General features: G+C 43.9%; 1 protein-coding gene across 1 annotated transcript in view; it reads right to left on the bottom strand.

The window, feature by feature from the left end:
• The window catches only part of IL1RAPL2 (interleukin 1 receptor accessory protein like 2), a gene marked incomplete at both ends in the record, with an annotated part of 317,482 nt that overhangs the window by 90,345 nt on the left and 199,159 nt on the right, over positions 1-27,978 (bottom strand). Inside the window, one exon of the mRNA XM_084294337.1 lies at positions 3,589-3,663. Within this exon, the coding sequence (XP_084150463.1) occupies positions 3,589-3,663 (75 nt within the window). The remainder of the gene's footprint in view (positions 1-3,588; positions 3,664-27,978) is intronic.

Here is a 27,978-nt window from a genome sequence, read left to right as displayed (position 1 = left end):
CTGAAGACTTCGAGCACAGCACGCTCCCCTCACTGCCAGAACAGCTGCCTGTGAAAGTGGGTGAGAGATCTTGAAAACTCACGGCACCACAGCCTGGAGACTTCTGACAGGGGTTTGGATCTTTACTTTCCTAACTCGTAGCAGGAGTTGTCTAGCCTGAGCCATTTGGTACAAACAATCCAAATAGGCAGCTAGGTTTATATGGTCAAAGCAACAACAACAAAAAAAGCCTTTGAACAACTTCTTTGAATCACACCGTCCTAAGCTTTAGGACGTTCACATGCAGACCTTTACGGGGGAGACTGTCACATTTTGCAAACAGAAAAGTAAGGATGTATGGCACAAAATTCTTTAAATACTATCTCCAGAGCCTAGTGCTAAAGCCACGCTGCCTCCTGGGCAGAAGACCTGCGTGTATTTTGGCTTGTACAATCAAATTTGATTTAAATTTAATGAAGAAATTCAGGAATATCATTTTTCAGAAAGCAAATGATATAGTATCAGATTAAGCTCATATCTGCAAAAACATGATGTTTGTTCTTTCTATAAAGTATATTTGTTACAATCAAGATGTAAGATTAAATGTGCTGTATCGTCATGCAATGAAGTACCACTATTATGCTGTCCCCCGAAGCCAAGAGCTATCAAAATAAAAATCCGGGGGTGTTTTCCCCCCTTTTATGAAAAGGGAGATGTAAACAAAAAATAAATTGTTGTTATTTTCTAGATCTGCCCACAGATGAAGTGATTATCTGACCTCATAAAGCATCCAAGACAGTGAAATTGGTTTTGGTCTATTTTTCTAGTCCCCTGGGATGCTGTTTTGTGCTCATCTCTCCTCTCTTCCTCTACTTCTCCACCACAAGCAAACACAGAACACAAGAAGAAAATTCTGGCTTCTGCTTCTCTATAACCTTGACAGGGTTGGTTTTGATCTCTGTCAAATTCCAAAGGAAAAAGGAACAAGCAAGAAGTACAAGCATGCTCGTTCAGAAGAACAAGGCAGGCTCTGGGCCATGTTTGAAGCCTGGAGGAGCTCTTTCATCCACTGTCAATAAGAATTGCACATACCTATTTTCATTTGAACCTTCTTACAAAACAGGAAAGCCAAGAGGTGAATTCTGAAGTCTGCAATCAGGTCAAGTAAGCTGCTAAATAGTCAGGCCGCTGCCTAGAGTTCTGGGAGGATTTTGCACTGCATTGTGCTAATCATTTAGAATAAAGCCCCTAAATAACTATTAATCTGCTCCACTCATAAAGCAAAGACAGCCATCTCTTTAAAGATTAGTTTTCCAGCAGAATCTAAAATAATCTCTCCGAACAAGTAGGTGGATTAAACTCCACTTCTTTTGTAGTTTAACAGCACATTCATACTTGCATGACCGCTGAAAAAGCAGGCGTATGGGATGATTTGGCTCCATGGGCTAAATGCCCTCCGAAGCACGGATCCTTTCAGAGGGGCTTTGCTTTCAAGTCTGGTATGACACAGGAAAAACATCACTTGTTAAAACTCTTAACAGTTTAGCAAGATTTCAGAAAAGCATTCCAGCAGATGACCTGACTTAAAACTTGATGCTGTGTTTCTTCACTACAATCAAGTGTTTCTCTCTCCTCCAAAGCTCCAGTCCTTACGGGGTCTGCAGCACACCGCAGAGGTCAGGTACCTGCCACAAGCTGAAGGTGATCCCTGGGACTTTCCTAGCTCTATTTATTTGCCATTTTAAAATTAGGAGGGATATGCATCAAATTTCCCTGTATATTCCAGAAAGAAGTTCAGATTCTTCCATAAGCATTAATTTCTTACAGCATGAATATGGTTTAGCGATGATAACCAAAGCCATTCCCCCACCAGAAGAAAAGCCCCACAAGCAAATTCCCTGATCTTGGAGGACAACTCGTGGAATACATTCCAGCACACGAAGATGCAAGATTTCTATTTCCCCACAGAGATATTCCAAAATCCCATTACTGAGCCCCATCTCCGAGGAGAGGAGGGGTTTTGTTTGTTTTCATTTTACTTAGTTTAGATCGACTCCTTTTAATCAGTCAGAACAAAATGTTTTCACGTAGGAAAGAAAAAGCTCAGTACAAAACAGTCCTGATGGAATGGAGGAACTTGGAATAGGAAATGAAGACTGAATAAAAATGCAGCAAGCAAAGATGTGCCTCTGAGTGCCTTTATTACCCAGCTGCATGCGGGGACAGTTTGCTCCCAGAGGAAATCATTACAAAGTTGACTTTTAACAAGCTGGACCTGGAAACCAAATTCAGCCTTTAGGGCCGATCCAAACTTTGATGGCTGTTCTGCTGCTAGTTTTGTGGAGCTTCTGAGTGTGGCCTCAGACTGATTTTGTGTTTTTGCCTTTTAGGCTTAATTTCTGCTCAGGATTTTCTGAGGAAGGGAGCGTGAGCATGCACATTTACCTGCTGCAGGATTCAGCAGGCACTGCCTGTTTCCCAGCTCCACTGCTGCCTTCCTTCCCTGAGCAAGTCCAGACAGACTCAGGAGTCAGGTCAGGTACACGAGAGAAAAATTAGCTAGGGTCACAAATGGTTCTCATTCTTGCCACAATTCAGGAATCACACTCAGGAATTCAGGCCCCATTTTTAAATACTCCATGCTATCTGAAGTGTTTTGTTGATACTGTTAGGCTCCTAGTTTAAAAACGAGGATGTCACACAGACAGACAGACAAAAGGCTTACTGCACTCCCCAGCCACCTTACATGTTTCATTCCAACTCTGCTTGCCTTTAAAGACTACTCCACCACCAAATCCTACCCAACTTTGCAATTAAGAGTGGAAGAATCAAGCTCAAGAAGAAAGCAAATGGCACCCCTTCAACACAAAGTAAATAACCCACATTTGCAATGCATCCTTTGTAATTTAAACTCGTGGCAACAGAGTCCTCAAAAGTAACTCCAGTCACATTTCTTCAATTTAGAAATATCCTTTCAAGGCACTGAAAAAAAACCCCTCTGGAACTTCAAAGCCAAACAATTCTTTCAGCATCACGATGCCTCACAGCTCCCCAAAGTTAGCAGAACTTTCTAACAGAGTTTCTCAACACGAGAGAAAATACGTGCTGCCAGCTGAGAGTCAGAGCTCTGCAACCACACAAGAAAATACAGCGGGAATGAGAAAAGCATACAGCCATTTTAGTCAAAAGCCCTTTCTGGTACACATTCAGAACCACCTGAAAATGCAGTTTTCCATTAACTTTTAAAGGAATCAGCATTTCTTTTATGAGACTATTTGACTTAGGGTGAACATCTACAGATCAATACAGCACCGATGCAGACATGTTACTCTATCAATCATCTGTTAAGAAGAGCTGCAGAACTTTATATTTTGTATATTTCTAGACTTTAATACCCAGCATAACCAATTAGTACTGCTGTCCCCAACGTTACACAAGTTCACTCCCTGAAATTGCCATGATGGAAAACTCTACAGTTATAAATGAGAAGCTGCAGATTGATTTGCATTTAATAACAGTACCACTGAACCTTTCTTACCACTCGCAATTTTTCCCCATCTGCTACCAGAATGGAAGTTTAGGATCTATTATTCCCACAAGGGGACTTACCCAGCTGGACATCTATAACAGTTGGCTGGTTCTCCATGGGGAACAATGGCTTTGGAGGCTTGTCTGTGAGCAAAGCTAGAAAAGAAAATGAGAAAACGTAATGGAAAAATTGAGACAAATAACTGGATAAGAAAAGCTCTGTCATGTAAGCAACCACATGTTTGTACACTTGATGGCATGCAAACATTTATTACCTAATACTGCTGCTTTGGCTGCTACGCTGCCAATGCAGGGCTCAATTCCTAGTGGCTGCAGTGGGCACTGATAAAGTGGAAATAAATAATTTCAGGAGTTATGTTCTTAACACGAAGCAGCAAGAGGAACTCCATTTGTCATTTTTAATCCAGATACAATACCTACGTCAATTTTAGATTCTTATCCTGTAAAGTTACAGGCATAATTCATTTGCAACATCCACCTAATCATTCCAGCGTGACCAACCCCAACATTTAAGTTTCCCCAATGCAGTATTTAGATTCTTAAAGAGAAGAACCCAGCATCTGGATGCTCTTCTCAAAGCGGGGACCTTGCTGCTTCTATTCTGAGGTTTCTCTGTTGGGAGAGCTGGAAACAACACCCAGGTGTCCACTCAAGCCACAAGGACAGACAGACATGGGCAATGCTAGCACTGAACAGTACAGCTACGGACACCAGCTTCAGAACCCAGTGTAAGAGCTCAGTGCCAGCCTGTGTATGCAAGTTTGAGCTCCAAGAACGAGTATTCCTGAAGTATACATATATAATATGGGGAGATTTTTATTTTACTTTTTTATCTTTAAATAAATACAGCATCTTGTACCAAAAAATAAAAATACATTTAAACACTTAAAATTTACTTCAAAACTTCTTCTGTTAAAATTGATCACTAGAAGTTATTTGATCCGAGTTCACAAACTAAGCTTGCATTTCCCCATAAAAGACAAAGGCAAAATCACCCTCAGCTCCTCAGAAGCCTCAGCACCTACCGGTTTGATAGGAAACCATCTGGCCCGGAGCTTTGCTAGCTGGAGCTGAGAGCTGCCCTTGGCCAGGCAACAGGTCTCTGCAGCCAGGAGGAAGGAGCTCTGCACTCTCCTGCCCCATGCTCCCAGTGGAGCTCAGCTCACTGGTGTGCTGGGAGGACATCTCTGCAGCAGCACCTCGCAGCTCACCTTCTGCAGGGCTTTCAAAGAAGCCAGGTGATCAGCTGAAGCAGCGGTGCAGCAATCACACATCTCACTAATGTGTGAGAGCAGCTCTGATAAGCAGCGATCAAATGGCAGCTGTACAAACTCAGAGGCAGCTCAACTCTGCTATCAAAGGATCTGCAACACACACAACATCAAGCCCACATCTGAAGAAGGTGACAAATTGGGTGACTGTCAGCACAACCAGCTCCCCATTTTGTTTAAATGAAAACAGAGCTCCTTCCACTGACACCTCGGCCATGCTTTGCTCATTGCTGAACAGACATTTCAGTAACAAGCCAACAGCCAACATTTCTGATCCAAAGCACACGTGGGTAAGAACCCTTTGCAAGGTTTACCCACACGGACAACAGGGGAATCTCCTAAGGGATTTAAACAGCATCTCAATAAGCCTAAAGCCACAAGAAGGGCTCGGAACGAAAGATAAATGGGAAATATGAATGGGAAATTCTGTTGATGAGAATTCAGCACATGTCCAAGACCTCATAATGAAAGCAAAGACTGAAGCGGAGAAAGATCAGCTTAAGAACACAATTCTAAGCAGCTTCATACAGCAGGTAGATTTTTTTTTGAGGGGGGAAGTCTGACGAATGGAGAGGACAAAAATAAAGCCCCAGTTCCCCAAACCTGACATTTCAGTTGAACGTGGGCCCCTGCACTTCATGAGGACTCTCAGTAGCATTTCATTTTCTACTACCATCTCTTTGCTCTTTTCCCTTAATCTTTTGCTACCCTTAAACCTTCCTTGTGTTATTACTTTTCATCTCTGGTACTAACTTGTCCTCTCAGTGCACCATACGGCTGGAGGAAGCTGCACCCATGTGGTGCCAGGCTGTTCAGGCTTTTCTTGCTTCATGTTCTTTGCAGATCTCATTCTCACTGCACCCCTCACAACCCACCCCAAGCAGGGCTTCCCCTGCTTCCCTTAAATAACTGGTTTTATTTTGCCATATTGTTCTTGGAGGGTAGTGGTTATAAGGAGCTAACAGCCCATCAGAACTCTGTATGCAGGAGCTGAAGTGGCCCAGAGGGATTCTGAGCCCAGCAGGCAGCAAACTGCTGGCTCTTCAATGTCATGCACGTTCATAAAAAACAAAAGCCAGCCTTATTTTCGAGGTCAGACAACAGATTACTTATTCACCTTGTGAAATTCACTTTTGGTCCTTCTTAAGCAGTAAGAAGATGCAAGATACTCTCAGCTGCAAAGAATTCTGATCTAAAACAAGATCTCTGTACTTGATAGAAGTCCATAAACAGCCTCTATGCAAATGCACATTCCTCTAAGAGAAGTTTTGTGAGTTCCCTGGACAATTTTATAGATCACAGAGGCACTCTGATCTTCAGCCTTGCTGAAAGGGAAGACAGAGCAAAAAGTTAAAGCTGTTACTATGCCGTTGTGCCTTTAATGAAGCCAGCAACATTATGCTTTCTCACCTAACTCCTGCTTCATATCCCACAAAACCACTTTAAATTACACCAATGAGACGCACTGCGGACGTTCTGCCTAGCAGGACCAGGACTCAGCAGTACTTCTGCAGAGCAACATGCGTGTGCCTCGTTACTGTCAGAGGTAGAGCAGGATGGAGCTGTCTGCAGGTTGTTCAGGTCCCTGGGAACACAACACGCTCCTGGGCTGCTCTGAGCAGCAGTACTACTGCAGCAAAGCTGCTGGAACAAGGATGTTTTGGTTCCCCAAAGCACCATTTTTTTTTTGCCTTTCCCAGACACTTGGTCCAACAAGGCAGTGCTCTAAGCTGTTCTCTGCCTTGCCCTGCCCTTCTGGGACTTCACAAAGGCTGGGATGGCTTTATCAGTGGTTGCTTGCGCAAGCGTCAGCTCCACAATGCTGAATTAAGGCTGACTGGAAGCCTCAGGTAGGGTTTTGTGCTTTGTCCTGGAGTAACAGCTGGTAGGACCCGCTGTATGGGGCAGCATCCAGCTACCCACAGGACTGACCGAAAAAGAAAACAGCCCAGAAGGAACAGCCCCTGGTTTTAAGCGCCAGTGCAGTACAAGAGCCTAGCTGCTCACTTTCTCCCCCACCACAGCCTTACCATTTCAAAAACATCTTGTTCCATAGCCAAACTTGCACGTAACACACTAATGGAGCTCTCCTGAAAAAGCACAAAGCAGTTGAAAAGAGACAGCCTTAGGACTGGGGGAAGGGCTCACAGCTCAAAAACCCACCAGACATTTCAGAGAGCACCAGCTCCCTCCGTTAGTCACCTGTTACAGCTCTATTCCCTGTATTATTTCCTACCTTCCTGCTGTAGCAGCCCTGCAGTGCTCTCTCCACTCCTTTCCTTCCCAGCAGCCACAGGCAGGAATAACTCAGGCTGCTGCTACAAAGGCAAGCCCCTTACTGCAATTTTTGGGCAGCTGAGCTGCTTACAACTTCTGAATTTAACACCCCCACATCAGGTGAAGGTATGCCCTGAGCCAACAGGGATCACCTGTGCCCCAAGCACCCGAACTTCTACCAGCACCAAGCCAGTCACACTCAAATACTGCTGCTTACAAGGTGGAGGGCTTCTTTCTTGGGACAGCAAGCTGAACTGCTTTCCAGATCAGACAGAGAGCTCGTCTAAGGGAGCTAAAGGCAGAAGTGTAAAAATATTAATTCGTATATGGCTAAGAATCAGCCAAATAGTGGGGAAAGGTTTTCCTCTTTCTCTTCTCCCTTGGTGTGGATGGTGACTTTTCCTCTTGTTGTGAAGTACCCAGAGTACGGTTGCTGTTCTATGATTTTCCTACGGATGTGCCTCCTGGACATTTGTTCATGTGATTTGCAATGATGAAAAGTGATGAAAGGAGCAATTATCCAAATATCAAGCAGAATGCAGAGAATCTAACAAAATTGTTTCAAATCTTCCACGAGACAATTGCATGCCAGCCTACTTCCTTAAATCAAAGGATCTGGCATTTTCCCACCAGTAATTAGTGCAGAGCCTCCAGTATCACTCAAACAAGGATCTGGCTAACCTTTTGACAGCAGAACTGATGTGTTTGAATAGCATCCTCCGGGGCAAATAACAGCGTGCCAAGTCCTTCATCTGCAAGTAGCTCATACCCCAAGTTAAGCTTTTGTTCGCTCCTAGTTCAAATACACACGCTTCCAGGCACGGCTCAGATCTGCTTTGGCATCCAACGATCTTGGCAGTGACGTTGTAACTTTCACACCGGAGGCGGAGCTGTGTGCGAAATGCCAGATGAGGACGTTAAGCAGAGGGCAGGTGCTGTGAGGCAAAGTGCAGCATCGTGCTGCTTGGAGAAGAGGCACCTAACTCCCTTTGGCTCATCTGAAATCCCAGCCCGTGCCGGCCGATTTCTCAGTGGCTGACAGTAAAATGCTCCAGGCCTGACCTGCTACTGCCTCCTGTTATGTTTGCTTACACCTCAGCAAATGTGTGAGCCACTTGTGCAGATGTAAATGTGAAAGCGACAGCTACCAGCTTGGCTGCCAGGGACTGAGCTGTGCACTCGCAGAGTTAAAAGCTTGTCTGAAGAGCCAGGGGTTCCCACTCGGGCTCGTAATAAATATCCTCTGGGGACTGAGCCTCCAGCACACGTTCAGCAGCAAGGCACTCCCGGATCAGAAGGATCGCTTTTCATTCAGCAGTAAATTACCACACAAGGTGAAAAGCAGCAAAGAACCGCATCAAGCAGCTCATTCATACAAATGCAGCTCCACGAGGCCGTGATTCTGCGGGGAGCCTGCTCCCTGATCAGCTGCATTGTGGCGGTGCAGCACTCAGCCCCAGCACCTCCTCAGCACCCAGCCCTTGTGCTGCGCCCCAGCAGCTGCAAGCTGGCAGGATGACTGCACCTCCAGCCGTCACTTGCTGTAACAGAAATGAAGCCGTCGCAACTAAACGTTGTCACAGGATAAATGTCTCACCTTTGAAGATCTACGCTGAGCCCTCATTCTCAATAAACTCCAACTCGATCAGCTCAGAACTTGTGTGGAAGCCAGGAGTCATCATCCAGTGACAAAGAGTTTTGCTCTGTTTATGACTATTCAAACAAGAAATGCATCTTTGGGGACAATGGGGTGAAATGATACGGCAACTGGAGGCCTCCCCCTCTACCACCAGCACCGCGAATATCAGTTTCTGCACACTGCCTGGGATCAGAGTGCTTTAATGTTTGGTCTGCCTCTGTGGGACTGTTTCCTGCAAGAAGGAGTTTAGCCTTTTGGTATTAGCAGTAAATGATTAGAATTTATCACATTAATTGTTTTTATGACAGAGAGAGACAACACAATCACCATTTTAAGGAAGATGCTGTGTCTCTGCTGAAATGCAGATGAATTTTGAAGCACTCAAACGCTCTCGGATCGTTACTGCTGGGTTTGATTCGAACCCATTAAGCCCTTGATAATTTGGAACAGACCCGTGCTTGGGAGGTCCTGCTGCTGGCACCAAACAGAAGCTGGCCCCGCTTGTAGCCCCCTTGACTTTGAGAGCAGTGAAAATCCTTAATGACGAGCTGCGTCCGTCTGTCCTGCTCTTGCCAGCTGCTCCAACAGCTCCTGCTGCAAGGCCGTGCCTTGCAGCACAGGGTGCCTATTTCAAATGAGCAACAGCAGCTGACAATTCTGTTGTGAAATCATCTCTGCCAGGCTCTGAAGTCTTGCTGCCAGGCTGCTCACCTAAGATGCCTTCAGCTACTGCACACAGGAAGCTCTCAGAGTAGATGCAGATGGAGGAACTACTGTGGGGAGGAGGGCAGGAGCTTTGTTGAATTCATGAATATATTAAGATAAGTAAAAAGGAACTGAATTTTAGATTTTTTTGGCTCCTCCAGTTTGCAGATTTGTGGAGGACCTTCTGCCCCCTTCTTACAAGGCAATCAAGTCACGTAGGGCTGCAGAAAAAGAGTGGTGAGGTTCTGATGGCCCTTATGCAACAGAACCTAACTTAGGGGGACTCTGGTGAAGTGAAACAGAAATGACAGCAGAGACTGCACACGCATGAAGTACAGATGACAGAATCCCACAAGGTGCCTATCACAAAGTAATTACACCAGGGCTGTTCTAACAACACTCCTGCAGTACCCACATCAAATGCCAGTGGCAGCTGACTGTCAGGTGTCTCTGGATGCGAGCCATTAGCAGCCTGCAGTGGCACTGAGGGCATGGGTTGCTCTCAGGGCTGCCACTAGGGCCATGCTGGGGTAGGTGCTGGGAAGTAGCACGGTTCTGTGTTAGCAGGGCTCTGGCTGATGATACCAAGTTTCCACACTCCTGTGGTTGCCAACACCACCCCTTTCTTTTCACCACGTTTATAAATTTCACAGATTGGGTATGATTATACGCGATCATTTTATCCTCTTCCTAAATGTGAGTCTTGCAGCTTTCTTTTATGAGGTGAGCATGAGTTTCCTGAGAAACAGAGAAAAAAAGCGTAATAAATTGTTGCTAAACGTAAATTGCATTTTCTTGCAATATAATTCATGAAAATCTCAAACGGAGTGTGCTTTATTTAATGAATTGAGTGTATTTAACACAAAGGATACATCATTTCACCTGCACTGAAAATGTTTCTCTTGGACTCTGGGCATTGAAGCAGCCCTCCATTTCAAGGAGATCTACAAAGAACATCTTACAACATTTTATCTTTTGGATTTCTTAATTCTTTTTTTTCTTTTTGTCATACAAAGAAGTAAAGGAGTGGTGACAGATGAAGCCAGATCTCCTCATCTGTCTCGAAGGGACAGCTGGGGGCTCTGCATGCAGATGAAAGCTATCATTCTTGTCAACCTCAAGTCAGAGCACCAAAACCCTGCCGTCCACAACCAATTCATGTTCCATGATGGATGTGGCCACTCGTGTGCGGTGAGGTACCGCACCACGGCACAACCCCAGCAACATGAGCTAACACGGAGTGGATTTCACATGTTATTTGATTAAAACCCAAAGCGATCCATTATTTTCTGAACTAAACCCCTGGTATCAAAAGAGAATCATTGTGGACAATGAATGCCAGCTACGTACTGATTCACCTAAGGTACTGTAGCTAAACAAAACTGTGGATGCTCTTTGTGGGGCTGGGAAAAGCCCTCTCCAAGCTCAGCAGGAGCTCCCTGCCATGCACACCACAATCAGGCAATGCAGGAGCCGGCCCCACCTTCCCACCTCCCTTGGTTTGCTGTCTCAGGCAGCCACAAGCCTCCCCGTGCCTTGAGAGGCCACAGCCCAAACCCTTCTTCCAGACCAAGGATTTGCGCACAGCTTTTCAAAGAGGACAGAGCTACTGAAGATCTGCATTAATAATACACTTCACTTGAAGGCTCAAAGGCAGTAGAGACCATCCAAAACTCGTGCTTTGGACATAATTAGATATTGCGCCATGTAACAGCTTGGTCTTCTTTGATGTTCAGCAGGAGCACCGCAATTTCAAAGCTGCCACACAGCAAACAACCTCTAGATGAGAATCCAATTTTAAGTTTTTCAGATTAACAATATTCATGAACAAGAAATATGGACACTTCTGTTAAGTCCTCCCTTGCCAATGGATTACTCTCAATAGGTGATTAATGAGGAGGTTTCATCCTGCCCCATCCCGCCTGTTAATTCTGATCCTTCTTTGGATTAAGATGCTGGCTTGGGAGGCTTTGCTACAATAATGAGAAGCGTTACTACACTTGACAAGGAAAACCTTTTCATAAAATGTTTATGCAATATTGATGTAGGCTCAGTGTCTCTAATTTGTCTTCAAAAGCTACATGATATGTTGTGCCAGGTTTTGCTATTATTTTTCCTTCTCCTTTGACATGAAATGTTGAACTGTAGTAGTCACTAAACACCTGTAGCACCGTTAAGAAAAAATTGGGCAGAGTCATATCACCAGTGTATGGATTAGAAGGAAAATGAATAAAAGCAGGAATAATATAGGCACGTAAAGTAATCAGAGGTACACTTGCTGCTGTTTATCCTGCCTCATGAGTCATGATTCTGCCTCAGTATATTTCCCCCAACCCTTATTAACAGAGGGAGATAATTTTTACATTACGGGAAAAAAAAAGAAACAAAAAAAATAATATGCAAAAGCCAAGCAACATCAAGCAGAAAATAGTAAACTCTCTGAAATCTAGGGAGAATCTCCACCTGATTGCCAGGACAGCAACCAGCAGTGCTCCCTCCCCCCCACAGCCCCTGGGACACTGCTGGTAAAGCAGCTCAGAACAGAGATCCCTTCCCTTAGCTTCTGCACTTCCCCGCTGTTCCCAGCTTTAAGGTTTTCTGCTGCTTATTTCCAGCAGCCAGATGCACGTTTTGCAGCAGGGATGTAATTTCTGAGAGATTTTTCATGGAATTGTGTCATCTTGTTGTAACGAACCTGCTCGACACTTCGTTTTCCTGTTGAAAGTGACTTCTGTTTGTCATGTGTTGAAGCAATTTGAGATTCTGCTTTGGCATTTTCAACAAGAGAACAAGACGATTCAATCTGTTCTGGTTAGTAAATGACATTACATTTAAACTGCATCATTCAAAGAAAACTCAGCATACTATTTTGACTGCCATTGTATATCTTATCTTATACATCATTATGTGCTGCTGCTGCTGCCACAGCTTAGGGAACGATGTTCAAGCAACAAAGGAAAGAATTTAAAGAGGACACCCCAACTCACAGGTTTTCTGACAATACTACCCTGAAATTTCCATTTCCTTCTGAAACACTATTCCCAAATTGCATTTTTCAGGTTTGCCTTTAGAGGGGGAATCCTGAAAATTTGGGCTTTTTTTCTAATGTAAAATCTGAGAAAAGGAAACACATTTTTCCCCCAAATAAACACATAAATTACTGACCATTCCTAACACTTCTGTCCCAAAGGGTGGGATGACAGACTGATGGAGAAACTAAGCACAAACTCACAGTGGCAATGTAGGAAGTAGTAGAGGATGTGTTACTTGTCTTGTTCATCATGCAGTGACAACCTGCCCCAGGTACCTGTGACTGTTTTACCTGTCACCTACCCCCATCTGAAATATTTTCTCAGTTCTGCTGTAGGCTTTAAAATGCACTATGCACCATGTGCACTTCTCTCTAATCAGCATGTACATATCCATCACCTCTTCCTGACCCACAATATTTATCAATCAGGTTTTATTTACTACAGGAAAAAAGATTATGTCTTGTTCATCAAGAGTCTTCAGTTCTAAGCTATATTTTCCTGAAATGTAAGGCCACATTTTCAACTGAAATAGTAATAGGTGTAGCTAAAGAGCATGAGAGCTTCTGAGGAAGTGAACAATATTTGAATTAATAATTACAGAACAAAGTATTTAATTGGGTAATATGGAGAAAATCTAAATGGAGCATTACAGGTGGAAAATACTGTCACTTCCTCTCCCAGATTTTAATTAATAATTAAAGAAAGTCCTTGTGTGTCAGCACATCTGTAAAATAGGCACTTGATAAAGATCCATCACTTATCTACAGAGTACATGGCACCTTTGCTTTTGACAGAACCAGTAGATTAAATAGAGAAAGGAAGGACTGTTTGTTTGTAAGTAATAAAATCATAGTGGCTTTGTAAAAGGGTTGGATAACAAAAGCAAAACCACTGTGCAACAGTAATGCACTTTTAGGACAGAATGTTTTTCTTAATCTATTATTATTCTCAGACTGTGCTTACAATCTACCTGTTGTGCTGTTTGGTTACTGTTACCCACCCAGAGATGGGTCCCCATCATTGCTATCATAACAAAAGGCAGCATCTGACTACAAACGCAGGATTGGGCTCCATTTCAGCTAACACACCAAAGTAGAAGTCAAAGACTTCTCCTGGCCCTTTCCATTATTCTGCAATGATGTGCTTCCTTACCAAGGTGCTGCAAAGGGATCTAATGCACGGCACTGTCAATGGGCTATTTTAGCAGACCACCTGCTGGCGCTATTTTCTAACTGCTCCAGAGCTGATACTCAGGTGATTCCGAGTTGTGGCTGCAATGGTTCTTTTCTCCTCCTACACACTGTCAAGGTAGTACAGCTCTTTCTGTTGGTAAATAAGCGGGGTTTTTTGTTCAAAGGAAGTCTCATCTGGAGCTGCAGAAAACAGTTAAATTATCATTAACAGCATAAACTGATCTTGCTAGGTGTGGAAAACTCCAAAGCAATTTCATATCAAAGCAGTGTAGCCTTAAGCTTTTGTCTATGAATGATGAGCAACATTACTTCAAATGACATCTTTTGTCAGAGTTGCTTGAGCTAAAGACAGAGTGAATCCATTTGTATAAATTGTGGCTTCGCTGCTGAAAGATTACAAAAATATATGGTGCTATCCTTAAGTCTCAAACCATTAATATAGTTAAAATATGCCATCTTTTCCTGGGAAGAACTAGCAAGTCCTTAAAACACTATCATCAATCATGACTAATTCACTAAATATACAATTCAAACGGCAATAGAAGAAGAAAATACAGTATAGTCTATTATCTGTCACTGCATCAAACATCTCCATTTTTCAACGAAGCTGCAAGTCAACATTTCCAAGGTCTGTGAATCCATGGTTCATAAATGAGTCCCTGTTCCACTGGGTTTGGCCCTTTGATTTCAACGTGTCTGAGAGGTCCAAAGCTCCAATTCCGGCTTTGGGAAAGCAAACCATGAATCGCTCCCCAGTAAAAGATCTGTCTGAATGCCACAATGCAGTCACTGAAATAGAATTAAAATGACCAGCAAGCAATTGGATCTTATTAAAAATATTTTGATCCCTCAAACTTGTACACTAACTGATGTATTATAATTGCAGAGTATTTACATGACCCAAACCACAAGGTGTTGGCCAGGAGCCCACCGTACTGCATGAAGTCCCTGCCCCCTGGTGCTGCCCCGTTGGGTTCAGCTCGGCGCCTTGCTGGTTGCAGCCTCACCATGTTACGGCAGGGTTCGGAGCAAGGAATATTTCACTCTGATTGAAGGTCACAGTAACGAAAAGGAACACTAATGGGGTGAAAATGAATATCGTGGGGACAATAAATCATTCTTGAAATCCTATTTAATTGATCATCTTGTAGCTGACCTTGCTTTTATGGAATTCAATGGCAAAGCTTCAGTTTCCGTGGATGTGAACGGGATTGGGTCCCTTAAAGTATGGTGGGTTTTATGAACATTGAAGGTAGCATATTTTACACCGGAATATTCTTTATTACTTCTCAACTCAAAACTTCACCATGAGCACTGAATTGCTTTATAAAAGCACCCCATAAAACATTCCATTAATTTAAACCACAATACGTTTTCCTGCTAGCAATATTAAACGATGCCACTTTCACTGGACTGCTATCTAACTGCAAATTTTCTCCTCCCCATTTTCTTCCCCTGCATTTTCCTCCCCGATTTGACACACATTTCTATCACAGATCACTGTCTCTCCCTGTTTGGCCTGCAGTTTGATGTTCCCTTTACTAACACGTGAACTACCTCCCAGGCAATCACCTTTCTCCTGAGCAGCCAGCCCTGAGTCGCACGATGCCCACAGTGCTATGGCAGGTGACTTAGCAAGAGCAGTTCAGTTTACTTGAAATGGAACTGAATGAGACAGGATAACTCTGCAGCTGCGTTGTTAAGGTTAAAGAACCTTGCTCAACAGACCCAGGTGTGAGTCAGGAGAGAAGCAGGGTCCGGAGGCTCCGTGCTCGCAGATGCTCCGTACTGTGACCCTGCCAGGACAGGTGAACCTGCTCGTTCTCTCTCTTCCCCCAGGTTTTTACTCAGGAGATGTTGCTGTCTCTTTTGTATACTGATGGCAATTTTGTACACTGATGGTTTGTACAACGAACAGGCTTCAACAACGTGTTTTCAGAGGAACACGCAGTTCCTTTCTGGTGTTTGACTCTGTTGTCTCAGCATATTTGTGAAGTCTGCCTTGGGGACAGTGGAATCCACCAAGAACTGCTCACCAGATCTCAAGCAGCGCAACGGAGCAAACTCCTTCCACCCCTCTACCTGCACGTAATTCCCCTTCCTCCTCCCTCCCATCTCCCTCTGCCTCTCTGAAAGCTGATCTATCCATACCACACGCTGAAATACCTCCCTTGGGAACCAAGCGGGGGGGCTTCTCACAGCAAGCTGAGAGCCGTGGTGCGGGCTGACAGGGTGCCCTGGTGGGAGCAAGCCCTCCACCAGCACTGAAGCAGTTTTTTCTCTTGTGGTTTCCAGCTACAGGCCTGGTCTCACACCATTCAGTGCATTTTAGACTGCTGCAGGGGGAACACAGCTTTAAAAGCCCTCAGATCAGGGAACTTTCCAATCTGAGTCCCTCCAGTGAAGCACATTTCATCTGGAGCTGCTTCCTGTAGAGATGAGGCTGCGCTCCCCAGCTAGCACAGTTAGGGCAGGCAGAAGCTTTGCTGTGCTGATCACCATGCTGCTGGTTGTCTTGTTCCTTTGTGGCTTTCAGCTTTCTCCACTCTCTGTGGGGTCAGTGGGATGACCCTGAGGGCTGCTCCAGCAGCCTGTCACCAAGGACAGTACACTGGGCAGCTGATTTCCAAGCTGCCAGAGTTTGGGGGCAGCAGTTTGATAGCAAGGGATCCGATTCTTAGCATTCATTTTTGCTGATGGTCTCGGTACGTACACGTTTTCCATTCACAAATTTCATTGTAGGTTCTGGGTGTCTAACATCCTTTCCCAAATCTCGTCCCTACCTAAAGATGAGAGGCAGCAGAAGCCAGGAGATTCCCATCATACTTTAATGCTGTTTGCAGACTGAGCAGTTTGCAAGTAGTCAAGGTAGAAGTGCAGTTAATTTTTTCAGACAAATACTTTATGAAGAAAAAGAAATTGAGTTACTGGTTGCCTGAAACTATTTGTAAATTAATATCAGATTCAGTTTTAGATGAAAAAAAAAAGAAGAAACAGTAATGTACCTCTTCTCCACAAATATGAACATCTCGGTGTGACATTTTTCCTATATGAAATACATTGTTATCTGTTTCTGTTTGGAAAATTAAGACAGCATCTTTGAAGCATATTTGATTACCTCCAATCAGGAAGGGAAAGAAAGGGAAATCAGTACTTTTCCCCTAAATGTTACATTTAACTACTGAGCAAGGTGCCTTACAGCACTTAAAGCCTCACCTTCCCCTTCCAAGGCTATTAAAAGCTGAAGTTCTACATAATCTCCCAAATTTTGTGCCCTTTTATACCTTGCCATTAACTTAATTAATCTGAGTGTAGGATTTCAGGATATTGAATTTCCCCTGGTTTTGCGTAATTTCATACGATGTTTTCATTATTTCATTATGCCACTGAATTGCCTGAAATGACTCTTATTTTCAAGCATCACATTCAGGCAGATAAAAACTTCCTAATTTAAATTCATGTTAGTTTTGAAAGCTTCCTTCACAGCTGCAGTAGCTAGAGCCTTAACTTTTGTGGGATTTTGTTTTGTTTGCTTGTTTTTGTGTTTGTTTTTTGTTGTTGTTGTTTTTAAATAAATGATATTCTGGAGGAGTCTGGAGAAAACCAAACTATTATCCGTATCTCCCACGTCAAGCCCCTGGGAGGAGGAATACTCTACGCTTTGTGGAGATCAGTTGTAGGCTCTTTCTTGCATGAACTGGCCTTCTATTATTCCACTTCCCACTTAGTCTCAGACAATAACTCATTCTCAGTCTCACCAGCAGGCACTGCCCACTTGTCAAGCTCTTTCCCACCATGAACCCTACTCATCTGAGCATTTTTCATGCCGTTTCTGTCTTTTAACCCAGCCTCGTCAGATACCCGAGTGCAAAATCCAACATTTTCCCCAAACACACTGTTATTCAACCGATTTACAAGACATATGTACCTTTCTATCCATTTGTCTTCCAGCTGGTGCAGTAAAAAGCCAACAACTCTCACCCCATCTCCATGTAAGCACACAACTGCAGTTGTTGCACGTCACCAGAGCTTGGAGAACGAATGGCTTTGTGGCTGGAGAGGTGCCTCATGCACCCTCCATAGCCCCGCTGGCACCCCACCACAGCTTGCTCCTGCCCTGAGGCGCCTGACAGTGCTTTGGGTTTTTGGGATATAGTTTGTAGTTGTGCCTGGCTCCCCTTCTCCTTTCCCTGGCACATCACTTTCTACACGCTCGTGTTAAAGCGCTTTCTGGTTTAATATATCTAGCCTGACAACTGATCCAGATAATGCTCTGAATTTTTAATAAGGCAAGGCTTATTTTGATCAATAGGTGTCTTCCAAGAAAACAGGATCATAAATAAAACAAATTTAATTTTTAATAATGGAATTAATGTCTAGTGGAAGCCGTAGCAAGGCAGAGCAAAGCTATTATTATAAGCCTTATTTTAAAGTCTTCATTGTCTTGGGAATTTTTAATAAATAATTCTTGCCCATATAACAAATCCACTGCTTGCCCATCAGTTTTCACATGACTTAACCTCCACTATTTTGGGAGGGTGTTAGAAAGACCCTGCAGTACCTTTGGAAAGCTGACAGTACATGGAATATTATCTGCTTAGGCGCACAATGCCCTGACCCACTTTCAGATCCCACTAAGGAAAGGGCTGCCCATACATTGCCACGCAAGGGTACGTCTGGAAGGGAGGACTACGGCAACAAAATCCTATTTGGAAAGTCATCTTCACTTAAAAGAACAATATTTCAGCTAAAGGACATTATTGGCACTGGTACAAGTGGCTATAATTGACCACGAATTCACTGAGGCTATGAAGATGCATCTTAACCACCAGAGGAGCGAGCACTTAGAATAAGCTTAGACTAAAGAAAGCAGGGACAAAAAGAGAAGTTATTTCATTTAAAACAAGACTAACTAGCTTATAACAGGACTAACTAGCTTATAATGGCCAATACTTGATGTGGTTATTAATGAAAAGACTAGAACAGATGACCTGGGAAATCCCTGCCAAAAGCTGTCCATATTTGTACCACTAAACACAAAGAGCCTTGCTGCAGGGAAAGAAGGAATGTGCAAGCACTGGAAAGCAGCATTTCATACCATTACTGTGGTGAAATTTGAAAGCAGACAAAACTTGTCTAAAAGGTAGAATCTCTTTTCCATTAAAATGCTAATAGGAAGTTTAACTTCAACTTGAAAAACATTGTAAAGAAGCAGCAACAGCAAAAGATTTTAGCTTGACATTATGCTTTGGAGAAAAAAAAACAAAAACCCAAGCTTAAGCTAACTGGGATTTCTGCTGAGAAAGAAAATTCAAAAAAAAAAACAAAAAACAACAGAAGTGGGGAGCAATTCTAAGCCTGCATTTGCTTTAGGTGACAACGCCAGAGATTAATATTTTCCTTTACAACTCACAAATTCAGTGGCAAAGAACTATTAGCTCCTGAGTGGCAGCAAGTCAGAAGGCAGCCTGGGCTTCTGGACACCTTCAGACTTCCCAGCCCAAGCAGACGTGTGGCTTGCCTGCCACTGTGCTGGGAGAGGCACTGCAGTCCCTGTGCTGAGGTGTGTGGGTGTGCAGAGACACAGTCCTTAGGGCCTGCACGGAGCTGGCAGCACAGAGGTTTGCAGAAGGCTTTGTACATATTGCACGGCATCGCAGAGATACTGATCAAACTCTTAACGCTGTGCCTGCACAGGAGATGAATGCAAAACAGCCTTCATTCTTCCATCTGAGAATTGGGGCTGTTATTTGATGCTTCATTATGCTGATAGGTGTTCACCAGCACAGGGCAAACATGCAGGCAAGTGAACATCTCTACCTAGCCAAAATTCAGCTACGACGACCAAAAGGCTCCTTCAGTGCTGCAGATACAGCCTCCAAACCTCCTTTCATGCAGATAGCTTCATCCATAGCGAGCATATGGCCCTCTTGCCCTTTTGTCAGAGAATACTGAGTACAGCTTAATGAGTGGCAGTCCATGGAGCTGGGAATCTCTAATTGCGCAGGACGCACGAGCTGCTGCAGTAGTTTTAATTAAGTAAGAACTTCAGAGCTGAAGATGGTCAAGGGATGGAAGAAGGAAAAGATGGAAGGAGGAAACTCCTTGGTGCCAGCAAATTGCCACTGCACATCCCTGAGCTGTGCAGCCATACTTGTTCGGTAAATAGTGGTTTCCATTTTCATTTCATGAGCAATCAAACACACATAGAAGCTATGGGAAATACACACACACACGTATATATATATATGTATATATTTAAGCAAAGTCAGTCAGCAGCCTCCAACATTCTTAAATTAACACAAAATCTGAAATCTGCCTATAACATGCTCTAAGTTTGTTTCCATTTTACCTTGAGATCCCTTCTAGAATCTGGTTTTTATTATGAAACTAACAATACGAGTGGAGAAAGGATTTCTATCGAGGACTGTACTCCGTACTTCACTGGTTTCCATGTCTTTCCAGTAATGCAGCTATCTGCATTCAGTGATGTTAATTCCAACCTGAAGAATTTGTTCTTTTTAACCCTATGAAGTGGTAACAGGTTTCTCCATATGGAAGACAAGATACATTGATCTATACCAGAGTTTTACAAGCCTGAGCCACAAGGAAGTTTTTATTTCAAGCATCTAACAAAAGATATATGGGGAGATAACCATGACATGTTCAAATCTTAGAAAGAAAACAACCGAGTCAAGTGCTGAGCAAACATTTTCTACAGTATGAGGAATGTCCTTGTAAGGATGCAACTCGACTCCTTAAGCTCAAAGCATTCTGCACAAGGGAGGGGGGGGAAAATCAGTGTACTGACAATATGGAAGCTACAAAACTGACAGCTGAGGCCTAAAGCAAAGTGCCTGTCCCGCTTGCTTTGGCATTTTTGTGCAACAGCTACATAAAAGGCTGTCTTCATTTCAAAACCACAGTAAGTGTTATATCCTGGTATAAAACACAGCTTGTGATGGTGGGGATGCTCTTCAACTCCACTGATGAGAGAAGCTACTTCCTGAACTGAGAAACTCACCTAATTTAAATGCATATATTTTAAATCAAGGCATAAGATAAACATGAATTCCAGCAGAGGCTTTGTTTCAGAACGACGTAAGGGGTGAAAAAGTAAAGAAACCTAATATCCAGTACCAGCTGCCAGATTAGTTACGATAGCGTGCAATGCTACGCCACTTTAGAAAGTGATCTTTCCATCAGTTGATTCAAACAGTTGATCACAAACAAGCATAAGCCTAAAATTATCCAGAGGGTGTCATTCTGCTGCCTCCAGCCATCTCTCATGGATACAGGACATAACTCAGAGCAGAAAACCCTCTTGACTCCAGAAGTGCCTTCTGTATGTGTCTCTCCTAGTGACACTGCAAACAAAGAGACAAAGCAATCCCTCTTTAAACACGCTTGTGACTTAAATCCTGTGACACTACCCCAATACTAGTGGTAAGCAGTAACTTCCAAAGATGATTAATATGTTACCCAGCCAAACTTGGACTCCTAATCCTTTTGGTTTTGCTTTGAAGGTTCACACAGAGCCTGTCTATACCCATGAACGTTTTAATACATCATGATTGCCTGCAAAACTGCAGCTGTAAATCTCATAAAGTAGTTTCAGAGAGTCTGGAATCAAGACGTTAATGGAACAGACAATGTTTTTGATTTTCTGCAGTACTTCGGGTGCAGGGTCTTTATACATTTTTAAATCTAATATTTTGAAATGTCATTTGCTTGCATGAGGACAGCATGGAGAATTACATTATTGACTCTCAAGCAAATCATTGTTCCTGTTAGTAAGATTTTCACAATAAAAAGGTACATAAACCTGCAACTTTTTCAAAGGATCCCATTTTAAACACCAAACTGTATGTTAAAGCCAATTGTACAACTGTTGGTTACAATTTTAACTGCCAAGTAACTGGGCAATGCAGGACATTTATTATTACAAAAACTAAATGAGACTGATGCGATCACAGATTGCCGTGCGTCAGAGACCTGTAGTGCTTGAAAGGGCCTCAGGAGCAGAACTAGCGATGGACAGCGAAATAAACACAGCTGGAAGTATTATCATTGCTGTGTTTTACTGAGGGCTGACAAATCTCTTTGACAGAAAATGGCAAGGTACCCCTAGAGATGACTCCCCTAACCCAAAGGAGGATCAGCTTCACCTTTAACACTCCTCTACCACCACTGCTTTCCTGGCAAGCGTGGTCCAGGCTTTTCTTCAGTGTTACCGTAGGATATTCAAAGTGACATGGAGCCACGGCAGGAAATGTGCTTTGGAAGCCCATTCTTTAATAATCCATCCGTGTTATACAAGCAAAGCTCAAGTATTCTCCAGGTGAGCTCAGGCATTTAGCTCTAACTGGAGCACTCCAAGGGAGCTAATGCAGGCAAACATGCTCAGAATCAGATAGCTCACATATTTCAAATCAACCCCCCCAAATAATTATGGCAGCGCTGATTCTCCCATAACAAGCAGAAAGCCAGGATGGCCATGAATTCTCTTCTTCACTCATCTACTGACTTTGCCCCTCCCAATGCTTCTCAATATGAGGCTTGCCCAATTTGCCGTGGAACACACTTTGTCTCATTTTCGACTTGGCATCCACTGTAACCACCAGGTCCTTTTCAGCAGCCCTCTGTGCAGGAGTAAATTGCAATCAGATTGTTCACACAAGGCTAAGCACTTTCAGCTCCCGCTGGCATGAAACTACCTAAGGTTTGTGAGATGAGGGCCTCAGCTTGCTGCAAGCTTGGGTTCACTGCACCTCGAGTGTTCCCCTACCTTCCCTCAGGCACCTCACCGAAATGTCTTAATGCAGTTTTCCCCTTTAAATGCCACTAACAGACAACTGGGAATGGGAAGTTCCCAATTAAGTGCCTTTCTTCTTTAGAAATGTTAAAGAAAGGGTTTTCACATTTTTTTCAACCATTTAGCCATGATGAGAAATAGATGAAATAAAAACTATGGAACTTGTGACAAGTTATCCGAGGGATGGGAGCTTGGAGCTACCTCATATTCAGTGATTAAACACAACGGCTGGGTCACATTACAATGGCAGAAGAGAAACTTAGCTCAAGGCTTTCAAATCTCGGTTCTGTGGTCTTCTGCCCAAGGCAGATTTTTCAGGTCTTATTAAAAGAAATCCCCTGAAGTATTTCTTGGAGGGGTGCATCCTTATCTTATTCATGACAGCCTTCATTTCAGGATTCACCATTTTTTAAATGGCAGGTGCTAAGGTGTTCTTTTATAATCTTTTTTAAAATCATTATCTTTTTACAAGACCGTGACTTTGTCCGGTGCAGGGCTTAATTCTGTAGTTTCACTGTAAAGATGCTCTTAACTCGATAGAGAGGCATTCATTAAGATAAGGAGTCTTCCTTTGACAGGAATTCTCCTCTTGATGGCACCTTTGCTTCCAGTGTTGGACTATAATGCTAATTTTATGCACATATTCCCATGTCCAGAATGGAGAAGACTCAGAAAGGATAGAGAGGACCAGCTGTCTGCCCATTCGCTAAATTCTACTAATTATCAGCCGGTCGCTCCTGGATCAAGCACACCTTTCACTCAACTGCAGGTGACATTTGCTGTTGAACACTGCAGCAGCTTACACGGACACATCCACAACCTGCAAAGAGCACGCAAAGCAGGGAGGCAGCACAGCTCCAGCCACTGTTGGCTTTGGCTCCACGGCACTCTGCTTGTTCAGCTGAAGCTGCTCAGTGCGAGGCGTTTCTCACACTTTGGGCACCGGGTTACTGAAGGCATCTCACAGAAAGTTTCAAAGGAGAGCTTCAAAAGCACAGCTAACATAAATAGCTATCCAAATGCTGGCTACCCCCACACTGACTTACCCATTTTTCTCATTTTGTGGGGAATTCTGTGCTCCAGTAGTGACAGCACTGGCTAGATATCCTGCTTTCAGCTAAGATAGAGTTCATTTTCTTCACAGCGGCTGGTACGATGCCATGTGTTGGATGTAGGAGAAAAATACCGTTGATAACCCATCAATGCTTTAGCTGTTGCAGAGCACTGCTTGCATTAAGCCAAGAACGTTTCAGCTCCTCGTGCTGCCCTGCCAGCAAGGTCCCTGGGGGTGCCCCAGGAGCTGGGAGGGGACACAGCCAGGACAGCTGGCCCAGGCTGGCCACAAGGATGTCCTCTACCAGGTGGTGTTATGCTCAGCAACAAAACCAGGGGGAGTTGGTCCAGGGTTTCTTCGGTTTTCCAACTTGTAGCACAGAAATAGTCTTTGAGAAATTGCCACAAGTTGTGCTATCAATACAATATTCAAGACCGTAAGGTTCCTGACTTATTTATCACCATGGGCTACAGTCAGCTGGAGCTAAGCAACTTATTTCACTAGGCTACAGTGGGATCTAAGCTGATTTTCACAAGCATAGTTTAAGATAATGACCGAAACACAACTACTCAGCTCAGAGAAAGAAGAGTACATGCACCTGCATACACGCGAGCGTTTGCGAGCATCGTATTGTCGTATCTTGCCACTCTGATTTATGAGTTCTTTTGCACTAATGGGAATAAATGCATTATCCTGACTACTGAGGCTAAAGCTCATAACTCACAAACATTCAGTTTACATCTTCAAAAATATTTCATTGTCAAAATACTTTATGCACTATTTAAATCTGCATCCCTCTGCACACAGCGTCTCAAAAGCAAAACATAGTTTTGAAATGCGCTGTGATTCTTCAGGACTTTAAATACCGGATCTATTTCAGACGTGGCGCATATCCTTGAGAAATAACACAGCATTATTTTTCAAATGAGAGTTCAGACCACCACGCGGTAAAGCAGAACGCCCAGAGGTTAGCCTATTTATAAGCATTGGATTTCTTGTACTTTTTAAAACCTAGTTATGAAACTACATTTCTCGAAAGAAATGGTAAAAACTTACAAAGTGTGATGGAAAGCTCCATGACGAGACCAGAGCTTGCACAGTGCAGTAGAGAGATTAGTGGTCGATGGGGAACCAGAACGACACATGAATGGGTACAAAACAGGATATGTGCTGTGCAATGGAAGAACGCAATTTTAGGATTAAATTTAGGACAGATTTGGTATGAGAAGGCACTACAGACTTGTACACAGCGTGAACAATATCACTTGCAGGTGGGGTAGATACTTTTAAAAGCTCTTTGCTCTACGAACTAATTGTAAAGCCGGAGCACAGCCTGTGCTGCTGCTGATGCACCTGCCTGTGGAGGGGCGTCAGCATCTGCCTGGTACACGTCCTCCCTTGTGCGGGTACAGACTGGACAAATGAGTGGAATTCGGCACAGAATGGGAATAACAGAGCAACTACACCGAGGCAATCACACCCCGCGGATCCTGAGCATGAATCCCACAGGCCCATCTTTGAATTTCAATATTTACCTAGATAAATCCTGCTGTTTAGAGAACAAGCAGCTGGGGGCAAACACGCAGAACTGAAGTTGCAGAGCCTTGAAGGTAAAAGCCCCACAGGATTTTAGCAAGATTGGAGATCTGGCCCTTGTGCAAAATCTAAAGGTTCAACAGTATAACTGACTGGAGTTAACCTGCTTCAGAATGCACCTCCACTGTTTCAAAGCAATCTTTAAAATAAATGTGATTCAAGGAAAGTCACAAACAACAACTTTTCTATGGGTATTATTAGAAGAGAACAATCTCTCTGCTACTTTTGTAAAATGAATGTACTGCTGGACAATAAAAAGCAAATTAAAAAGTATACATTTGGGTGGCATCTTTGGGCTCTGTCCATAATGTAGAAAATGGAAAAGAAGCGGTAAAACAGATCACAGAATCACAGAATGGCTTGGGTTGGAAGGGCCCTTAACACCCACCTGGCTCCAACCCCCTGCCATGGGCAGGGACACCTCCCACAGCTCAGGCTGCCCAAAGCCCCATGCAGCCTGGCCCTGAACACCTCCAGGGATGGGGCAGCCACAGCGTCTCTGGGCAGCCTGTCCTGTGCCTTACCACCCTCTGAGGGAAGAATTTCTTCCTAACATCTCATCTAAATCTCCTCTCTTTTAGTTTAAAACCGTTCCCCCTTGTCCTATCCCTATCTGCCTGAGTGAAAAGTTGCTCTCCATCTTTTTTATAAGCCCCTTTTAAGTACTGAGAAGCTACACCGAGGTCTCCCCAGAGCCTTCTCTTCTCCTGGCTGAACATCCCCGGCTCTCTCACTCTGCCTTCACTGGAGAGGTGCTCCAGCCCTCTGATCAAACAGATACAAGCATTTAGGCTACAAATAGAATAAAAAATAACTTGGAGGTTACACATGCGTTCTCCCCCTGAGCTTGTTGCTGCTGCTTGGTTTAGTTAGCAGCCAGCACCAGCCACCTTCTCTGTAGCAGCGTGCCAGGAGGGCCAAGCCCTGCTGCAGAGGGGCCCGCTCTGGCCTGAGGCAATTCTTCACTAGCACAGGTCCATGGACTGAGGCTTTACGTCGCTGTAGGGCACCTCATTGCTGCCCTGAAGGGTGTCTCTATTCCCATCTCACAGGGGAGAAAGGAAAGCACAGAGTCACTGTAGTCACTGTGGGGTAGGAACACAGGTCTCTTAAGATGCTCGGGCTCCTAAGGTTTTGTTTGCTTTGATATGGATTAATGCTGTAAACCTTATCTTCTCTTACCTCCCATGAGAAATCCCTGTGCTGTCAGGCCACAGGGCTCGTGTGTGTTCAGCCTCATCTCCTGGGTGCGTGCCCCGAGGCAGCAGCAGCACGTCTGGGGACGCTGCGAGCGGAGCCACGCACGAGGCCGGGCTCCTCACCAGTGGGACCGGGTACGGAGCAGAGACTTGGACGTCGGGTGAAACACGGGACAGCTTGAGCCAACAGAATTCCCACTGATCTGAAATAGTGCTGCAATTTTACGTCTCATTTCCTATTACCAGCTCTCCAGAAAACATTTTGGGTGTTAATGCTCACCAAAGACATTATAATATCCAATCCTACGACACAGCAAAAAGCAGCACAGAACAAAGGCGAGTGTGAAAAGCAGTAGGAGCACTTCCTGCCATTTGGGGAAGGCAATTTTCTGAATGAAATAAGTTCTCTGCAACAAGGTAATGAATTCATAGAACGTGATATGAAAAGAAATATCTTGGAAAGGAAGGCTGTGTCCAAACCAGTAACACAACCACAGGACAACAAAAAAAAAAAAAAAAGAAAAGAAAAAAAAAGAGAAAAGGTCTTGGGAAGAGCAGCTGGAAGAACCAAGAAGTACCGCAGTAAACACACAGAAAAACACATAAAATATTGAAGTATCATCACTTATACTGACATGATTTCACGCTAAGAATTCCTTGGCAGCCAATTATTTATCATCAGACATACAGCTCGCTTCTTGTGCTACAAATCTCAATTGACTCTAATAAGGAACTAATTAACAAAGATTAGCACCCTTTTTGTGTAACGAGCCACAAAGCCAATCAAGACAAGATGATAACAAGATGCAATCAAGAGGTATTAAAGACAACAAAATAATGCCTAAGATTTAGGAAAGAGATACTGCAAGAAAAGAAATACCAGCCAGAGAGGAGGCTTCTCCCTAATTAATTGGTTGCTTCACTTTTTTAAATATTCACTCAAAGCATTAAAGAGAGGGTGAAGTTTGCTCTGATAATCGAGAGCTGCGTTGAGTTACCGAGATTTCTGGACTTCAGTGAAATCTTCGTCCATCCGACACTGGTGAGAGACTTGCTGCTTCGTGGGACGTGGCACAGCTGCCCTGCACTGTCAGATCCAGACGCTACAGGACATTTGCAGCAGCCCCCCGGATCCATTCCCAGGCCACAGTTCCCAGCAGAAGGGCTCTGTCCCTGGCCAGGCACCGCCGTGCCACGCGGGGAGCGCTGAGCCCATCTCCCAGCCCAGAGCAGGGGTGGCACGAAGCAACTCCCCTTCCCCAGCTGAAAGAGGGCAAGGAAAGGCTGTGATGGGAAGATGCTCGTGATGTTAATCAGCTGTGACAACAGCATTAAATGGAACAATTCTTGGAGCTTGAAGCAATTTATGCCATGACACCATGGGATACCTAAAGGCCGATCGCTGCAGTGTGCACACTGAGGCTGAGTTTGGGCCAAGCATGATCCATATCCATTTTCCATTCTTTACAGCTGCAATGACTTCAGGATAATCAGAAAGCAGCAATTCAGTCTGGCAAGTACGTAGCAAGAAACAGTCTCCTAAAACTGTGTCCAACCTACAAGCAAATACTGAATTTTCTTTCCCAAAACACTGAATAAACACCAGAACAGGAGATGCTGGAAGAGAAGCACTAGTGATCTGGTGGTAAGGGCAGTGCCCTGGCAGGTC

This window comes from Netta rufina (genome assembly GCF_964035555.1).
Source record: "Netta rufina genome assembly, chromosome: 12".
In the NCBI taxonomy this organism is placed as follows: domain Eukaryota; kingdom Metazoa; phylum Chordata; class Aves; order Anseriformes; family Anatidae; genus Netta; species Netta rufina.
The sequence above is the reverse complement of the archived record's forward strand: the minus strand, read 5'-3'. Positions and strand labels throughout refer to the sequence as shown.